This window comes from Gopherus flavomarginatus, chromosome 15 (genome assembly GCF_025201925.1).
Source record: "Gopherus flavomarginatus isolate rGopFla2 chromosome 15, rGopFla2.mat.asm, whole genome shotgun sequence".
NCBI classification, from domain to species: domain Eukaryota; kingdom Metazoa; phylum Chordata; order Testudines; family Testudinidae; genus Gopherus; species Gopherus flavomarginatus.
Window position 1 is genome coordinate 30,339,047 of NC_066631.1, and position 19,414 is coordinate 30,358,460.

Genomic DNA, 19,414 nt, shown 5'->3' on the forward strand with positions numbered 1-19,414 from the left:
ACGTGCACTGGTCTAATTATACCACAGGGGTTCTGCCGGCAGAATGCCCCCGTGGATGCTGTTCTCCAGAGAGCCACACGGGAATTGTGCCGTTCCAATGAGAGTGGTATAGCTGTGGTGGTAAATTTGCCTGCTTTGACTGTGCGTGAGGCAGGGGTAGCAGCAAACTTGAGCTGCCCCAACACCACCTGTCCAGGCTGATCTCCAAAGGGGTCTGCCCCACCGAGTCTGTCTGCTCCCTGGCAGCCCACCCAAGGAAGCGCTTCTCTCTGAGCTGTATCCCTGCAGGGCGGCCCCGTTCTGAGAGCACTGAGGCAGACACCATCGTACTTTTGGTCCTGCCTCCTTTAAATTAGCAAATTCCCTTTGGCTCTGGGATCCGTCCACCAAGCGCCACGGCAGAGTCATGCAGCCGGGGAAAACCCTCGATCTCTTATAACTGGCCTCGCTGCCAGGTCATAAGAAGCATGGAGCACGCCTGGGCCTGTGGCAAGCCTCCATCAGTGCGTCATTCAGAGGCACCGTCTCCATCCTTCCTCCCGTGAAATGGATGACGCTTTCCGGTGGAATGGAGCGTTTTTCTCCCTCACTCCATGGAACAGTTTCATTAGGGATTCTGCAAGTGTCACTAGCTAATTAGTGGCATGTTAATTGAGTATTCACAATGCTGCCACCTCCAAGGACAGCGGTGCCGGCTTGAAGAGGAATGCAAATATGTGTCTTTCATCCTGCCTGTCTGTTGGGAGGATTACAGCGGCTACAGGATGCCCAGCTCAGCTTGACGGTGGCTCGACAGGGGGGTTGGGCCACCCAAGAGACCCCCGCATTCAAGTTGACCAGTTGGAAAGTTCTGGCCTGGACATTGGTCACTGGTGGACCCCGCTCTGTGCTTGTTAAAAGGGCCCTGCCCACCGACCCTGGCATGAGCTGAACTCCAGTAATGGACACTGCAGGGGTTCCTGCCGGCATACGCACACAGCGATTGGGCCCACACACTGCCATGCCAGGCCTGTGATAGCCAGACATGGTATTGCCAGCAGGAGCATTGGTAGGCAAAGTCAGTGCCTCGTCCTTTGAAAGCGAGGCCCTTTGCAGCATGACCACGTGTTAGGAATCAAGCCCCAAGCAGCCGTTGAGTTAGTGTCCAGAATGTCACCTCCACTCTTGGAAGAGGCCCAGGGGTCCTGGCTCTGTTGTCTTCGTGCTGCGGTTGCCATCCTGAGCTGCATGGCACAGCCTCCTGCGCCCCGTGAGGAGAACCTGGTGTGGGGAATATTGACTGACTGAGCCAGACCCTCAAGCAAATCATGCAGGGCTCCCAGACCTGATTAAATGCATCCAGCGCTTCTCACAGGCCAGGTGCAGTCTTTAGAACTGGATTAAAGGGCTTGGGGGTTTGGGGACTCCTCGTTTGCAGCTGGGAGCCTGTGTTCTCAGTCACATCCTCTCCTAAAATCAGCATTGATGACCACGTGGCCCCTGTTGGGTTACCTACATCGTCCCCCAACACACCCTTTCCTTATGTCTGTGAGACTGAGCTAAGGACCCTGCCCTGGACGTGACGTGGGATGCTGCATGAGAAGCTCCAAACAAGGTGCTCTGAGCTGCACCCCAGCCATGAGCTGCCTCTGCCATAAAGCCTCCAGCCTGAGGGCACTGGGGGCAGAGAGAACTCGCCGGATGGATGGCGCGCTTGCATTCAGCATGCTCAAGCAGTGACTGATCTCGGCTTCCTGCTTTATTTAACAGTGATTTCAAACGAAATACTCCCTAAAGCCCACAGGCCTGAGTCAGCAGCTGGGGGATTGTGCAAGTTAGACCCTGCACACACAACCAGCTCCTCCCGAGCCCCAGAACCAGTCACACTAATAGTCTCCTTTCTAAAGTCTAGGTGTAAAGAACAGGGGCGGGGCTGATGAGATTGGGAGGTGAAGGGGGGCTCATTAGAACTGGCTCCAGTAAAAGCTCCTGCTCTTCCTGTCCTGGTGATTGGCACCTTCTGTAAAGCAGAGATCTGGCTCCCTCTGGCCTGCACTGCTCTTCAGCTCCCCTGGCCCAGCAAAGCAGCTTCTTGCCAGAGCAGACTGGCCTCCCTGCAGCCAGCAGAATGCTGGAGCTGGCTGGGCGCAGGAACGTTGGAATTCACCAGTTTCTTGCCGGAGCATGGCTGGAAAGACTGATGGAGTGTGGCTTTTCTCAGGCAGATCCAGAGCAGAGGCTGCCATGCTTTGTCTGTGTCACATGGTTTTGAATCCCTTACTGTGGCACTGGAGACAGTCCTTCCCTGGCTGGCACTCCGCCGCCGCGCTGTGGACACAGTGTGGAGTGGGAGGTGCCCAATAGCAGCATCCTCGTGAGAGTTACCTGCTAAAATGAGATCAGAGCGGAGCATGTGTTCCTGTGAGGACACGGAGGGAGCGGATGAAATTTCATGTGGGGTTATTTGTTTATTGCAGTAATTGCTTGGGACCAACTCAGAACAGGGTGTCATTGTGGTGGGTGCTTTTTGTACAAAGTGCGCACAGACTAAATAGACTGGACGGCCAGGAGAGAGGAGCATGGTGGAACATATGAGCAGAGGGACCAGTGTGAGGGAGCAGATGGCAGTTTGTAGCCACCAATTTTTATGTTTTGGGTGGGTTTTTGTGCCATGCACATGGGGGTGCATGGCAGGAGGAAAGGTTAGATTTTAGGCCTTTGAGTTTTCCACATGGTTTTACTTTGATTTCTCTTTGTACACTTTTAATAGGAAGTCTGTGGAGTTGGGCCCTGGCTGAAACATGTCCACAGCCACCTGGATTGTCATTGTCAGCAGATAGCTTTAAACAAACGTTGTCTGTATACACAAAATGGGTGGGGGGGCTTGAGGAGGAAGTGTGTGTGTGTGTGTGTGTATATAATACACATTTGTATGTATTTGTATATGTATTGCATATTTCTCTGTGTATGTATATGCACACATACACAAATATATAATATAATGTGTATGTATAATACACGCACACACTATATTATATATTTGTGTATGTGTGCATATACATATTATAATACTACACGCACAAAGTAGTATGTTACAAAATGAAGGTTACAAAGTCAAGCACTCAGAAGCTAGGAAATGCCATAGTTAAGGTTGCCTTTGTCACCTTAATTTAACCCTCTTGTGCATACGTGTTATAGTAGTCTTTAATTATCTGATCACATACTATTTTTCCACATGACCCCTGACTCGTTCAGGGCACAAGATGGACAGCGCACACTTAATTATTTTGTTTCCTCCTCATTGTTCTTATAAAGGGAATTGCCAGGCTACATTACTAGGCAGTGCTACCAGCCCCGCTACAACAGAAAGAAAGAGTGTGAGTGTGTGGTGGGGGGCGGGTTTCTCCTCTCCTGTGCTAGTGCTGAAGGCCTAAGCTGAGGACATTTTAAAAAATCTCTCCTTTTGCTATATATTGTTTTCCTTTGCAATTCCTTTCCCTTAGCCAGAGACCAGATTGGCCTCTCCTGCAGGTGGCTTACTGTTGTGGCATTCGTGGCACTGCAGGGATGTTTAAATGTAAAGGAAGAAACATGCTCCCACCAACAATCTTACACAGCCTTGTGAAACCTTTCCCATTCCTGTCCAGTGAAATTCACCCTTGTGCTGAAGACCAGCATGATGCCTCTCAGGGACAAGTAGAACTTAAGTGAAGCCTCAGCCTCATACCGATCCTCAGCACAGGGATAAATTTCAGCCATTCAGCTTTGTTAAAACCTTCTGTCTTGAGAGGGGACGTGCCTGCCTGGCTCCTTTGCCTGGTGTGTTTAGCACTGAAAGCCAGCTGCAACTGGTCATTTTCCCAAGCAAGGGTGCTGGCAGGAAGGCTAGGTTCCTTCTTTCCCTTGAGCACTCAGCAGGGCTAGGATCGGATGCATTGAATCTCGCAGGGGCAGAATGTGTCCCTTCTTGTTGTTGTCTGAATACGAACCACCGGTGTTTGGAGCTGAAATCTCCAATGGAGAGATGTCAGACTGTCGGTAATATTCATCCCACATAGGAGCAGCAGGGAAGTGGACTGGGCAAGCCCTTGGTTTTCCCCAGCCCAATCCCAGTTTATCTCGGCTCCCCCACTCTCTTGATTTGGAACCAGGTTGCTGCACATGTTCTGCTGGAAGGTATCCACTGATCCGGAGTGTCTTTCTCATATCTCCCAGCATCTGCATTTAATCTTGCTCGAAGGGCCTGATTTTAATTGCCTTAATAGATTCGTTAATAACAATGTCTATTTAAGACATCTGTAAAAAGCCCATAACATTAACTTAATGGGAGAAATGGCCAATGATCTCTTCCATTCTGCCTTTTGAATTACCGATACATGCGCTTAATGGAAGAACAATGAACAGGCAAGGAAATCGGCCGTCCTGTTCGGTATGCGCATGTGGGTCTGCACACAGCTGGCTTTACGCTAAGGGTCTAGGGTCAGAATGCCACAAATTCATCTTCAACACTAGCTCAAGTTATTGTCTCTCACGTGCGCACCAGGAGCCAGAAGAGCTGAAGCTAAACCAAGAGGCCAGTTCCTGGCTCTTTGTAGGTGCTGGCTGAGATGGGCCCTTTTGGAAAAACTCAGCAGCTTTAAAAAACCAAAACCACCCAACCCTCATCACTGCTGCTGTAAGAGACAGAAAAACCCCATGTCACAATCTCCAAGGCCACAGGGCATGTGCCCACCACGTGTGACACAGACCAAGCATCTGATGGTACAATACCATCCCTCGCACACAGAACTCACTTCTCCATGGAGATGCCGAGGGAATTCCAAAACAAGGCGGGCAGCATAAGGCCCAACCACCAATTGTATCGTTGACTTCAAGAGCAGGATGTGTCTTTTTGCAAGCAAGCGATAAGTCAAGGGAGGCCAAACTGCAGCCCGTCCAACGTAGCAGACACCAGATAGTCAGCGGAGTGTGGCCCCTTAACAATGCCTGCAATCCCAGGGACTCTGGTGAGATTGCACAGCATGGGAGGTGGCTCAGAGTGCAGCCTAGGGTGCATACATTGGAGCAAACAGCTGCCTTCCTCTTACGTACAGAGGAGCATTTCGCAGAAGATCTCGGCGTGCCCTGCCATGCAACTGTTGGGCCCAAGCCTGACCCTGTTGATGTCAACAGTAATAATCCAAGAAATCTGAATATGAATCCAAGCAATCTCAGTATTCTGAGACCTGTAGTCTCTGCAGGACCTCCCACCTCCACCATCTAAGATGGACTCTCTGCATGGGAATATTTCTCACTACGAGACAGCTAGAGCAGAAAATCCGTGTCTCTGTAGGGGGACCCAGACGCTGATTAGGTAGCCACAGAGTTTTATGTATCAGAGGGGTAGCCGTGTTAGTCTAGATCTGTAAAAAGGTACAGAGTCCTGTGGCACTAACAGACATATTGGAGCGTGCGTCTGACAAAGTGAGTATTCACCCACGAAAGCTTATGCTCCAATACATCTGTTAGTCTGCAAGGTGCCACAGGACTCTGTCGCTTTTTACAGAGTTTTATGTGTTTTGCAGCAATGAGATGCCAGTTGCAGGATTTTAGCTGACTTGAAGGGTTCATCTTGCTATGGATTTAAGCAGGGGTCAACCGACACATGGAGTCCAGCATTCCTTCAACTCTCATGCCAGGGAACTCTCCAGTTCAGAGAGTCATAGGATTAGAAGGGTCCGCAAAGATCATCCAGTCTAAACCATCCACCCTGCCAATATGCAGGATTTGTTGGGGCTAAACCATCCAAGACAGATGGCTGCAGCCTCCTTTTGAAAACCTCCAGTGAAGAAACTTCAGCCTCCCAAGGCAGGCTGTTCTGTTGGCCTTCTGTTCTCCCCGTAGGAAGTTTTTCCTGAGATTTAATCTCAATTTGCTATGCTGTCGTTTGAAGCCATTGGAGCAACTCCACCAGCTGACCAGTGGGTGAGATTCCACTGCTTGTTACTCAGTCTCTTCCTAGCGCCAGGCTCTCTGCGGGTTCTGATCAATATAAAAGGGGGCTTTCGCCAGTCTCTGGAATACTAATTGTCGTTTCCGCATGGCAGAGGGGTGGCTGACCACACAATTTCAGATTGTCTGGATAGGCGCTAATTAGCTAAAATTAAAGGTGACGTTTAATTCAATGGTGAATTCTGAACAGTTTACAGTTAACGTGGGTTTTGCACAGTGAATTTATTGGGTAATTACTGTTCTCCCGCAAGCAGGGAGCGGGTGGCTGGAGGATTGGTTTAGGTCCTGGGTGGTATTTATGTGGCGTGTGTAATTCATACCCACTCTCTGGAGCTTGCTTTGCAGCACTTCGCTTGGTCCATTCTCTCGTTCTGTCAGTTCTGCTGTACCAGCTCTGTTTGGAGCATCTCCTCCATCACTCATGGACTCTTGCTAAAAGATAGAAGCCTTCCACACACAGCTTAACAGCCTGCCCCCGCCCAGGATATGTGGTACCTCTCTACATGCCCTGGACTGGTGGGTGTTAAGATAAATCAGCTCTGTTTTGTTTTGGGAGGCAGGAGGGCTGGGCGTCAGGCAGCCTTTGAGAACAAACTTGATCTGTCCCAGGACCTGCGGCTATCCAGGCCTTGCCCTCTGACCCCAGGGATTGAACTTCCCTAAGACAGCAATCTGTATATCACAAATGTAGCTCTCGAAGTGCAGTAGTGCTGCAGAGATGGGCTCATAAGCTGAGAGTTTAGATCTCTGTCCTAATTCTGCTCCCCCAGTGCTGTCAGCCTCTCAGCTCTCCACGGTGTCCTTTGGCCACACAGCAGCAGGAGGCACTCCTCTGTCCTGCTTTGCTGGGCATACCTTGTGGCACGGGGAGATACCTTGTGCATGAAGGGCCCATTCATGTCCCCACCTCCATTATCTGCCCAGGGAAGTGAGGGTGCGCCCATCCCAGCCCCTAGTGAAAGTTGGGAAGGTCGTATACTTCCCTCCTTCATCCACTAGGTTAAAGGGGGAAGGGGCCTTTCCACTCATTAGCCAGCTCACTTTTCCCACACCTGCCGGCGGGCCCCACTGCTGCTGGAGCAGCCCTTCCTTTTTGGGAACTGAGCCATGAGGACACTTCCCAGTCATGTGGAACAATTTCCCCATCTTCATAAAGTATGTGTGAAATGCTTATACGATGTCTTTTTCCATGCCATTACTTCTACTGGAATTGAGTGTGTGCAATTGCATTTCGAGCCCAGTGCATACTCCGTTCTGCCTGCCCCACATAGTCAGAACCCCAGTGGCCTGACTATCTCCTGTGATTTGGATAGTCCAGAGGAGCCATTACAGTGCTGCACAGGGAACTGTTTTCTAGTGCTTTCATTATATGCTGGTGTGCTCATTCAAAAAAGAACCCCCCCGTGGCTTTTAAAAAAAAGGGTTTCTCAGCATGCTCTGAAAACAGATGTCCTCCTGGCTAATGTCTCTGTTATGTGGGATTGCTGTTCCCCTTCCACAAAACGGCTCGTTCTCGTTTTTAAGAGTATTGTAATAGTCCTTTGCTCTGCAGTTTGTACAATTATCAGTGACAGTTAAAGGAAAACCGCGGCCTGGAGCAGGTGACATGGCCCAGTGCCCTGCATGCCGGGACAGGTCCGAAAGGCAGACAACGTGTGTTGTCATTGAAAAGCAAGGTCCTGTCTTGGCATTTCTGAGCCGGTTCCTGGCGGCGGCCAGGCTGTTAGTGACATCAGAGCGGTGATGGCTGACCTGCCCAGAACCTCCACACTGGCCGTGGGCCTGCATCTGCACCCCTTGCACCTGCAAATACGTGCTGGAAATCTCGCCAGAGCTGCGTTTCCTGAGACATTTTGGCCCTTCTGGTTCTGAAGAGAAACTCAGAATGGGGGGGGGGTTTGTGTGTTGAGGCTTTCAGAAAGGTCCACTTTGAGTTTGACGCTAAGGTTTCCTGGAGGGCTGGGTCTGTGGCCCCTATTAACCCTGTGTCCAGCCTGCTTCCCACCAGGCCCAGACCCTGGTCTGCTCACCGTGGAACGCTGGGACACTTACATGGGACGTGAGAATTCTTAGTCTGGGCTTTGAACTCAATCTTTCATTTCTGTTGTTAACCCAGTGCTGCAGCAGGTGGGAAGCTGGCAATGACCCCCCTGGGCTCCTGGGGCGTGTCAGCCTCCTCCAGCAACCATGGCCACTTTGAAACGTCTAAATAACAACAGACGTGCTGTGTCTGCTAAATCCTCTGGTTGATTCCTGGGCAAAGGGGCTACAGGACCTTTCAGACTGCCAGTGGCCTGAGCCATGCACATTAGGTGCGGGGGCCCCGGAAGACTTGCATTGCCCGTATGACGTGCTGGAGATCTCGGCTGCTCAGGGTTTGCTTTGGTGTCTTCCTCTTTTGCCCACTGATGGCGCTGTCACTCCTCTGGCCAGTCTCTGTTCCCCACCTGGAGTCATTGGAACATGAGAGTGAAGCTGCTGGTAATGGTGATTTGATTCTTCTGGCAACCCCCAGGGGGAAGCTCCTGCTGGCTTTGAAATCCACCTTTGCTCGTGCGAGACTGGTAGATGGTTGCCCTGCTCTAGGCGGGCCCCAGATGATTCTCCATGCAGTGAGAATGAGTGGTCCTGCACGGCAATGCGTTTTGCTCCTATCTGCATCTCATGGGACCAGTGGTGTGGCTGAGGGTCACATTCAGGCTCGGTGCAAGCTAGTGCCGCTGGAGTGTGAATATGGCCCCTGGGTCTCTAGGATACGAATATTGTGTATTTATATTAGATTAGCACCTCGGGGGCGCTATATGTGCACACAGTAAGAGCCAGCCCTGCCCCCGGGAGCTTGCCAGCCTGAGTAGACAATATTGGGAGGGGAGGGGAAAGAGGCGCTTTGTCTGACTTGCTCAAGGTCACCCGGCAGATCAGCGGCAGAGCCAGGTCTCCGTACTCCCAGCCCAGTGCCCTCTCCTCTAGGCCGCACTGCCTCTCCTAAAACAAACCCTGCTTTCCCTGAGGAATCGAAGAGCTCCACGTGTGGCTGAAACAGCCTTTGCACCTCATGCCGGCTCTGAAGGACCTCAGTGTAAACGTGCTAATGGTGAAGGGGAGCAGCTGGACATCCCTTCAGGGCCAGCCACCTTGCGTGCACTGAGGGTGGTGACAGAGGAGTTCAGTCTCCAGGGTCCATTTGGTCCTTGACCCCTCTGCTGAAATAAACCTGAGATACCACGGTGGCTTGTGTGACATTGACATCCTCTAGAGATGGGTCTAACAGACTCCCTCCTGGTCTCCACCTGGCCATCACGTGGTAGTGAGCTGGGGGTCTCATTCAGCCACTCTCAACCTGGGTCAGCTTCAAGGGGAGTAGAGACCCCTCATGCCTCAGCATGTACCCTGTAGAGCACAGTGCGTCCTGACAGGAGTCAGGTATCGGCTCCAGAGCCTGGTAGTTCTCAACTGGATGCCTGAGAGAGAACTTCCTTTTCGCAATATGATGATGGAAAAAGCTTGCACCAAGGCTGGAGGCTGCCATTTTGTGTAACTCACTCAGAGGTCAGCGCTGTGGTTGGATGACCGTTGTGTCTCTCAGGAGAAGGCCGGCAGCTACCTAAGCCTGAAAGGGTTTAGTTTATGAATGACTCAGTAGCAACCATCGTTTTGTGCCTTCTTGTGTGTGTGGAGATTTTAAACACCTAATTTATTCCATCTATTAGATAGATTTTGTAGATTTAATCATTTTCACAGTTGGTGGCTCATTGGATACTCAAGATAAACTCCAAATGAAAGTATAATGGGTAGGACAAATGAGTTTTCACACCAGAATGGCAGAAATTTGCTTGGGAAAGAGTTTGAGAGGAACAAAAATATATACATAGATAATTTTTTTTTCCTGCAGTGGCTTTTGCTGACTATAGTAGGTTACCACAGTTAATTTCACCAGTTTTGTTCATCTGTAAAATTGCATAAAAGTGACATTTTTGTGCTCATTATAAGAAGTGCTGATTTATAGCTAGTAAATGGAATGCTTTTCCATTTTTGGTGAGGTTCTCGTAGCAGCGCAAAGCACCCATGAAATTGCTTGTATAATGTAGTTTAAATCCAATCTCAGAGAGAGATCCCCCTGTTGGGTAAAGTGACATTTCCATTCTCCACACTGAGTTTATTTTAGGCCACTTAGAAGTGACTTTATAAGAGAAAGGGGGCAGGTTTGCGCTGTGACCTCATTTCTGCCAGACTGAGGTACAAAGAGCACTCGCTAGGGATTGCTTGCGAGAAGCTCCCTGAAGCCTGCTGCTGGGTGTAGGGTTCGTGCAAATTTTTCTAAAATTTACCCAGAAGAACTTTCAAGTGAGGATCCTTGAATTGTCCAAGAAGAGGAGATGATTGATTGTGAAATGATCAGGCTGTAAGGTGAGCCGAGGCGAGAGCAGTGGGTGACAGGCAATCCGTTCCTGAATAACTGAATAAAACCTCACTAGTCAGGTGCAGTGGGGGGCTGCCAGGGGACAGGAGAGAGGCCTAGGCATGAATATTTGCAATTAACATGCAGGGATGGAAACCGCTGCCTCCCCACTCCCATGGCACCTTGTTTATCTGCCTGCCGTGGGCAGTTCTGCTGCGCCTAGCACGCTGGGATCTAGAGGCCAGTGCAGCTGGGGCATGTTCCCCCAATACACTATCATTTACTGCCCCCCTTAGCCAACCCCCATGTTCCTCACAGGCCACTTGTATTTCCTCTGGACTCCAAATTCTGCCCTGGTACGGGGGCTGCAGCTCTACTCAAGCCATTGGCGATAAGGGAGTACAGGGCGAAGCCCCCAGCTGCTGGCGTGGGAAATTGAGGCTGTGTGTGTCTTCTCCCTTCGGAGGCGGGAGCCTTTGCTGCTGGGGTGCTGCTATTGGCCGGGGCCATCGGACCCCCCAAAACACAAGGCCCCGAGTGGTTGGTTGGTTGGGATGGGGGTCAGGGACCCTGTTGATCTGAGGCCTCTGTCCTGGGTAGCCTCATTGGGTCGGCCTTGCGAGATGCTGGGCAGCTCCTGGGGTGTAATGCAGCCCCGGGGGTCACAGTGCGTTCTCCTTCCCATGCGGGAAGCAACAAGGGCCCTGGCTGTGGGCCCGAGGCCTGTTCCCCATCATACTGCGCTCTGGTCAGATGTGACTTGTCCCTGAGGAGCGCGCCGTCGCGTTTCCAGCTGCTGGAGGCTTGGAAGCTGTCAGGCTGGCTGATGGCACGCCTGCGGCTGGTCACCCATGCCAAAGAGGTGCTCCTGGCTGAGGGCCAGCAGCCTGACCAAGGCCCTAGTGCAGCGGCATTACCGTGGGTAGCCATGGCCCCCAACCTGCGGCTCAGAGGAACGACAGCTCCCAGCGTGCAGTGCCCCATTTATATCTAGTGGCTGCGTGGCCTGTCACAAGATTATGGCAGCTGTGGGCCTCTCCTGAGCCGCTCCAGGTAGGGTGAGGCAAGAAGCCTAGTGAATGTAGCTGAGTCTGGGGCGAGGGGCTTGTCATGGAGGCACCTGCCTTTACTTCCCCTCTGCTGCTGACTGAGCAGCAGGCGGGCACCGCATGGCAGCAGGCTCTGCCTTTCCGGAGCTCTCTGTTATCACCCCACTGCCGCACCTCCTCCCAGCCCAGCCGCCCGAGAAGGACACGGCTTCCTTTGAGGTTTCATTCAGTCAAGAGCCCCCGGCCCCCAAGCACGGAGAACACCAGTCCCAGAGCTCCTCAGAAATGCAGTCGGCGCCGAGATTGAGAGAATTTCTTTTTGTTTCTCTCCAAAGCAGCTTCCCCTTAATGCTCACACTATGGAGCCGGCCCCAAAGAGCCAGTTCAGAGGGGGCAGAGGTGCCCCGTCAGCCTAGAGCTGCTCACACGTGTTCGGCCTATTTGCCACATGACTGGCTTAATGGCTGTAATCTTGTCTTCCCCGGCTTTATGGCCCGAGCCCATGGATGGAAGATAACAGATCCCCGATCAAATTGCAGCTTTGCCTTGTTAACTTACTTTGAAAATGTCCATTTTCCCATTTGGAGTCATCTCTTCTGCTCCAGGAGGGAGGAGCTGCATGGTGCCTGGCTGGGCTGGTTCTGGGTCAATGGGGTGACCCTCTGCTGTGGGGGGGAGGGGATTTCTGCCCACTGCCACGTTCCGGACTTGTAGCTCCTGCATTGCTGGGCTGGGAGGACCTAAGCCCAGATCAGGTGGCTCCATGACAGAGGCATCACCCCTGGGCGGGAACTCAGCACCTGAATCTGCTCTCGCATCTCCTGCCTGCGCATGACCCATGCTGTAGAGATGCCATTGGGGGAAGCTGCTGGGGCAGTGGGGGCCCTGGGGGTTAGTGGGTGGGGAGAAGGGGGGTAAGATGTTGGGATGTTTGGGGGGCAGGTGAGTCTGTATAAAGGGTGGGATTGTGGGGGATGATGTGGGGCTGTTAATGTATGAACGTATGTGTGTGGAGAGGGGTCTGTGCGCTGTGTGTGCAAGGATTAGTATGTGTGTCAGGGGAAGTGTAGGTGTGGCTGTTGCTATGTGCGTGCATGGGCAACTTACTGTGTACACGTGGCAGAGGGGATGTGTGCACATACATTGCGGGGGGCGTGTGTGTGTGCGCGCATATGGTGGGATATGTGCATCTGGCAGGTTGTGTGTGTGTGTGCACGTTACGGCGGGAGTTCGTGGGTGTGCACCTCTGTGGCAGGGGTGCGCATCTGGTGTGTGGGTGTGCACGGACATTGCAGGACGGCTGTGGATGGGTATGTGGTGGGGTGTCGTGCATGTTGGGGAGGCGGGAGTGTGTGTGCCTGTGTAGCACTGTGTGCGTGTGTGTGTGTGGGTGTGTGCATATGTTGCGGGGGGTTGTGTGTGTGTGCGTGTGTGCATATGTTGCGGGGGGGTTGTGTGTGTGTGCGTGTGTGCACGCATGTGGTGAGGTGTGAGAATGTGGCAGGGTCTGCGTGCATACTCCCATGTGGTGGTGGGTGTGTGCACACACATTGCGGGCAAGTTTTGTGTGTGTCTACCCACATGGTGGGGGTGTGTATGTGATGGTGTGTGCATTCATGTGGCGGGGTGTTGTGTGTGTGCATGTGGTGAGGTGTGTGAAGGTGGCAGATGTGTGGGGGTGTGCGCCCATGTGGCGGTGAGTGTGCCCGCCCATGTGGTGGGAGTGTTTGTGTGTGTGTGTGCGTGCGCATGTGGCCGGGTGTGTGTATGCATGCACACATTGCAGGGAGGGGGTGTGTGCGTGTGTGTGCACACATACCATGTGGGGGGGGCGTGTCTGGATGGGTGAGGGCTCTCTCCGAGGTGCCCTGGGCTCAGTGCTGACGCTCCCTCTGGCAGCTTGGATGGTTTGGGTGCCCCGGAAATTATTCTGCACCCCCCGTTCCTGACCATGCAGAGTAAGCGGTTCCCGGAGCCCTGAGCACGAGCCTGGTGGCTCCCCGTCCTGGTGCAGAGGCTGGGCACGCTCTGGCAGCTCCTCCGGATTTCATTCTGTAAACGGATAACAATGCCGTACTTCTCGTAACGTGCTCCACGGGGAGCAGGCGGCAGGGCTGGGCCATGCCACGCGGCAGGGCTGGGCCATGCCACTCGCCTGTGCACTGGGAGTGTGGTAAACGGGATGGGTAGCTGCTCTCTAGCCGCACTTGTTGACATGATGGGGAGTAACTGCAGGGGGCTGGATGATCCAGCCAGTGCTAACACTTGCTGGATGTGGGGAGGAGGCGAGCTGGACGCATTGCCAAGGGTTGTGCCCGTAGGAGGCTGGCGTGGCATTTTCCCATGGGTACCGATGGCAGAATGAGCCTCGTCAGTGTCGGTATGTTTAACAGCAGGATGCTGAAATAAAGGGTTCCCTTGTAAGTACGTCTGCGTGTTCTCTGGTTCCCAAACCGTTTTCCAAACAGCAATTAACGAGGCACCTCGCAGCCCCTGGGAGACCCGGCGGTAGGTCCTTGTTTCACAAGGGACAAACTGGTGGGGAAGGTGACTTGCCTGGGGAGCCAATAGTAGGAGTAGGATGAGTCTGGTCCCTGGCTCCAGCCGTGTCCCTGAGCTGGGAATGGAACCCAGGAGTTCTAGCTGCCAGTGCCTTGTGCCAGTGCCTCTCGGCACGTGCGGTTTAGTGCCGTTCCTGGCCGAGTCTAATGCTCTGCCCTCGTTTGTGTCTTGTAGGTGAAACGGCGGCCTCCATGCATTCCCCACGCTACCCCAGCCCAGCCGAACTGGATGCCTATGCACAGAAAGTCGCCAACAACCCCCTAACCATCAAGATCTTTCCCACCAACATCAGGGTCCCTCAGCACAAGCACCTTAACCGGACGGTCAATGGGTACGACACGACAGGGCAGCGCTACAGCCCCTACCCTGTGCATTCCAGCGGCTACCAGGGCCTCCTGGCCATCGTAAAGGCCTCAAGCAAAAGCATCGTGAAGAACTCGGAGGGCAAGCGGACTAAGATGTCTCCAGCAGAGGTGGCCATTGCCCCCTACCCAGTGTCAAGCACTTTAGCACCAGGCCCCTCATGCGCCGGGCACTTGAATTATCACAGTACTCAGAAGCAGCTCGAGGCACCGGTCCCCCCAAACGTGACGGTAGCTACGTCCGTCATCCCGCTCGCAGGCCGGAACTTGGCCCTGCAGCAGTCCAACTTGCCCTCTATCCAGAGCATCATCTACCAGATCAATCAGCAGTGCCAGGCCCAGGGCTCCCAGCAGGCCTGCCAGGGGGTGGTGGTGACCAACCCCAGTCCAGCCAAGCACGGCGCGGCCAGTGGCTTCGCTACCATGGCGACGGCGGGCACTGCCGTGGCCTATACCAGTGCCATCCTGCCCGACTGCCGCAAAGGGGCCGAACTCGCCATAAGCTCCAACCCGGCCATGACCGTTGGCCCCAAGGCCGGCATCTACCCGGATGGCATGGATTACCTTCTCTGGCAGCAAAAACAGCAGCAGCTCCGAATGTACAGCGGGGGCAGCGGAGGGGGGGGTGCTGTCAGCAAGTCCCCAGAGACGTGTGTGGGGGTCTCGCGCCCCTACACCCTGACGGGTGCGATGGAGAAGGTGAGCTCCTCCCCTTTGAACTGCGTGGCCATGCATGGCAACTTCTCAGTGGGCCAGTATCTTGCCCCTCCTTGGAACAGCATCTTGGTCACCCCCAACAGCGACTGTTACAACCCTCAGGAGCTCGCCAATGGGCACCGCGAGCTCGGTGTGCCCCCCTCCGATGGCCTGTCCAGCAAAACGCTCTGCAATACCTCCATTCTCAGCAGCAGCCTCCAGTCGCTGGAGTATCTCATCAATGACATCCACCCGCCATGCATCAAAGAGCAGATGCTGGGCAAGGGCTACGAGACAGTGTCTGTGCCAAGACTCTTGGACCATCAGCATGCCCACATTCGCCTGCCCGTCTACAGATAAGAGCCTGACGCTGCTTTCCAAACAAAGGGCCATGATGGGAACTTGACTGGCATCCATTCTCCTCTCCGGCACCACCAGGGTCTGTGGCGAAACAAAGCGAGGGCTGGAGAGGGGGGGGTTGGTTAATGAAAGGGGCTGGGGGTCCCCAAAGACGCTGGAATTTATTGGGGTCATTGAACTGGATACACCTGAAACCCACTGGAAGCCACAGACGAAGGAATGCTTGTTTCTAGAGCTCTGAAATGGTCGTTTCATTTCCACGAATGTGAACAGGGAATCGCTACAAGTTGCTGCTATCCAGGGAGAGAAGATTTCGCTCTGTGCACTCGTGTATGTGTGTGCACGTGTGTGTGTGTGTGTGCGCACGTGTGTGAGTGCATGTCTGTGTGCGTGTGCCAGGCGGATCTGCATGTGGGAGAACCCCCAATTCTCTCCTGCGCTGAGTCCCCAGGAGAGTTTTAAGTAAAAGAAGAGCTCCAACCCCACAACAATTCCATGCCATTGCAGCTTGGTCATGACCAGAAAGAGCTAATGCCTAATTTCTAGTTGAAGTCCATAACTTGCACTGCTTTGAGTAAAGCTAATAATTGGGGACAGTCTGGAGGCTATTTAAGAAAAAGAAAAACACTTGAAAACTTGAACAGATTTTTTTTTTAGTTAAATATACTGTACATTTACGCGTTGGCTGCTACAGAGTCTCTTCCTCCGCTCCCTCCCCTGCCCGCCCCCATTGCTTGGGCCTAGTCTCTTACTTTCATTAAACCATACGTTTTTGATGCTTTCTCAGTGAAAAGGTGTCATTGCCCAGTTGCCCACACGGTGGGGGGAGATCCACATTAAGCTAAAGAGCCAGGGACCTGGGTAGGCAAAAAGGGCACAAAGTTAAGGATATTTTACCCTCCTCATTGTTCTTGCGGTTTTCCAAGCGTTTCCCTATCCCCCCTGTGGTAAAGAGAGAGTCTGACTTACCTCAGACAGATCTGAGGCAGGACTCCTGTTCTAATTTGTAAAAGAACCCACACCTGCTTAACAAACCCACCCTCACCCCATCCCAAATGAAAGAGCTTGTGATCTCCCTCCATGGCTCTCAAACCAGCTGATCATTCACTACCTAGCTGGGCACAAACGTAAATCTAGCTGAGCACCTGGCAAGCCATTTCTTTTTTTATTATCAGGAGATGAATGGGGAGCCGTTATGGTGTCTCCAGGCTCTGGGAAGTCTGCTCAGAGGAGTGGTCTGTATCCCCTGCCCCATCCCCACCCTCTATCCAGGTCCCATCACAGGAACGTTCTGAATTCTAAGATTTCCAAGGTTGTTTTTTTTCTTTACTGTCAATTATACCTTTGTTCTGTTGCAGAGGCAACTTGCAGGTGAAGAGAAGTAGAATCACATTTAATGCATCTACCCATTGTACCAGGTTGTAATTTGCGTACTTTATTTTCTTTTTTTAAACAGTTCAGAAATGTTCATTATGGTCTGTTATTCAGTATGTGTAATTATGTGTTTAATAGATCTATTCATTTAAAAAAAGCAGTTCTACATTACAGCAAATACAAAGTTTTTTGATGTTTAAAGGAAAACCCCCACCCCAATGAAACCCAATGTGATTGTGCTCAGAAAAGAGGTACTGTATCCTTAAAAGGCCTGTTCAAGCACTAAGTGCATTTAGAAATCTCTGAGAATGTTTTTTTTATACTAAAATTGACCATTATATTCTACTGTGAGAAGTGCTGTCTGCACTATATTGTTTTAAAAATGAGAGAAAATGGGAAAAAAAAACAAAACAAAACCCACAAGCTGTGTGTCCGAATGTTGTTTTCCCAAAGTAAAACCAGGATATCATCGGCTGTGTGCTCTGGATTTTGTTTGCTGGCTGCGGCCTCTCCTGGATCATTTCAGCCCCTCTGCAGGGGTGGGGGACCGGAATGGCAATGGTGGAGAGCGTCAACAAAGGTTCCTGGGTGCCCACCCCACTGCATGCTCAGGATTTTGGCACTCGCGGCAAGTAAGAGAAGCAATTTCCTGACTCTTGGGGGAGGCGGCAGGAGAACAATCTGCAGCCAGCAGGGCGGGTCATGGGCGGCGTGGAACTAGCCTTTTACTGAATATTATCTTGGCCGGACAGTTGCATTGGGTCCGGTTACTGCCCAGCTGTGACCTAACCAGCTGATAACATTGCTTGGTTAGGCCTGTGCTGACTGGCCTCACACCCCTAAGGAGTCCTGCTGAGCCTGGGTCTTTCCAAAGTTAGGACAACTGGCTGGGACTGTGGGGATGTCAGCTCCCAGGTCCATTCGTATAGTCCCTCTGGCGCATTGTCTGTTCGGTGACCTGCTTCCCCTCCCAGTGCCAGCGAGTGTTCGAACTATGTCTTTAATTCACACCCCTTCCCCAGGGCACCATGTGCATTACTGACAGGGTTTTACACAGTGCAAGAACCTAGAAAGACAGGCCCTTGGGCCACTGCTTAGGGTCAATTCTCCTATTGAGTCACAAAGTCAGTCCCTCCCCCTGTGCATGTCTGTGTCCCTGGAAGAGGGAAGGTACCTGCTCCTGCCATCCGCTCCCCCCAGCTTTAAGCAGAGCGGGCGCTCGCTCTCAATTTTCTTTATTGGAATTTTCAGGCCAAGATGTATCTTGTTCATAACCGTTGTCCCCCTGCAGGATTCCAAATCGGATGCAGTGCCACCTGGATAACTATCAATCATTTCGACTTGCCCTAGCAATTCCCCTGGAACCTAGACATAAAAGCTGTCAAAGCCAGGATGGTGGTGCTAGGAACTGTAGCTTTTAGAAGAGAAGGCAAAGAGAAACAAAGAGAAAGGGCAAGGAGGTGCCAGGATATATAATGCAACGCCATGGCCTGTTGTCAGAGCCGCCTGCGTCTCAATTGGGGGGTTGCAGGCTTAGCTGGAGGAGTTGAATCGGCTGGGGGCTGGGTTTTTTCAGCTTTGGGGCAGAACCGGATTAAGAGAGTTTGTCCTTGGTGCTGCCCAGGCACCAGGATGGGACTCTGTTTCTGAAGAACAGTGCCCGCTGAGGCTTGTCCTTCGGACGTGTTTGCTCTGGGCTGTCCCACAAAGGGACCCTTTCACAGGTGTGGAGGCAATAGTCCAACAGGTCTTTTCCATGTCAGTTGCTCAGATTTTTTAGGGCACTTTGGCACCAAAGAAATGTCTATAAATAAATGTCTAATGCTAGAGAGCCATTAATCCAGCCTGGGCTGCCGCATCTGTGTCTCACCCAAACCAGCGCATTAAACAAAACCAGGATACACACACCCCCGTGTACATACATTGTACTTAAGGTTTTTACCACCGCTTGCTGCCAGACACTTGTGTCTCTTGCAAAGCACGCGCGCCTAGCAAGATGCTGAAATGTGGCACTCTCTGAGCCCAGCTTAACGGGGGCCATGTGGAAGGGAGAGCGGCGCTGGGCAACCCAAGCTATGGGGAAGGGAGGGAAGAAGGGAGCACAACCTGGACTAAGGTCTATCAAAAAGAAATTGCTCTCCCGGAGGCTTGGATTTCATGTGCAAGTTCTTTGGCTGAAGCTGCCTTTGGCTTCCTCAGCAGTGTGCCTGGGTTGTTGGAGTTGATGGGGTGGGGGCGGGTTTGGCAAAGGCTGAACACAGCCTGAGCAGTGAGGTTTTGCAGGCCCCTGCATGGCTCCTGGCATATGGTTAATTGGGGGAATGGCCAGGGAGGCAGGGAACAGCTGTCTGGGCTGGTGTGAAATGGAAATCTCCCTGGGGTTCTCTTCAAGGCCCCTGCATGGCATCTAGCTGCAGAGGCAGCTGGGTTGGGGCAATCCTCGCTTGCCCTGCAGGCCTCAACTGGCTCCGTGGGAGAACTGGCCACTGGCAAGGCTCTGAAGGCTATAATCTGTCCTGCCCAGCATGCCAGGTGGGCTCTCCACCCTGCCCTGGAGCAGTCCGGTGCTTGAGGTGCACTGTATACAAACTGCCCCAGTAGAGAAATCAGCCCTGTGTTTTTCCTCCTCTTTTCCAGGCAAA

The 19,414-nt window shown here is 52.5% G+C and overlaps 1 protein-coding gene across 3 annotated transcripts in view; it reads left to right on the top strand.

The window, feature by feature from the left end:
* FAM222A (family with sequence similarity 222 member A) overlaps positions 1–17,229 on the top strand; it is a 110,538-nt gene extending 93,309 nt beyond the window's left edge. For all 3 annotated transcript variants that reach the window (XM_050924280.1, XM_050924279.1, XM_050924281.1), the window contains one exon: positions 14,155–17,229. In XM_050924280.1, the coding sequence (XP_050780237.1) occupies positions 14,155–15,398 (1,244 nt within the window). In that variant the 3' untranslated portion in view covers positions 15,399–17,229. The remainder of the gene's footprint in view (positions 1–14,154) is intronic.
* The last annotated feature ends 2,185 nt before the right edge of the window (positions 17,230–19,414 follow it).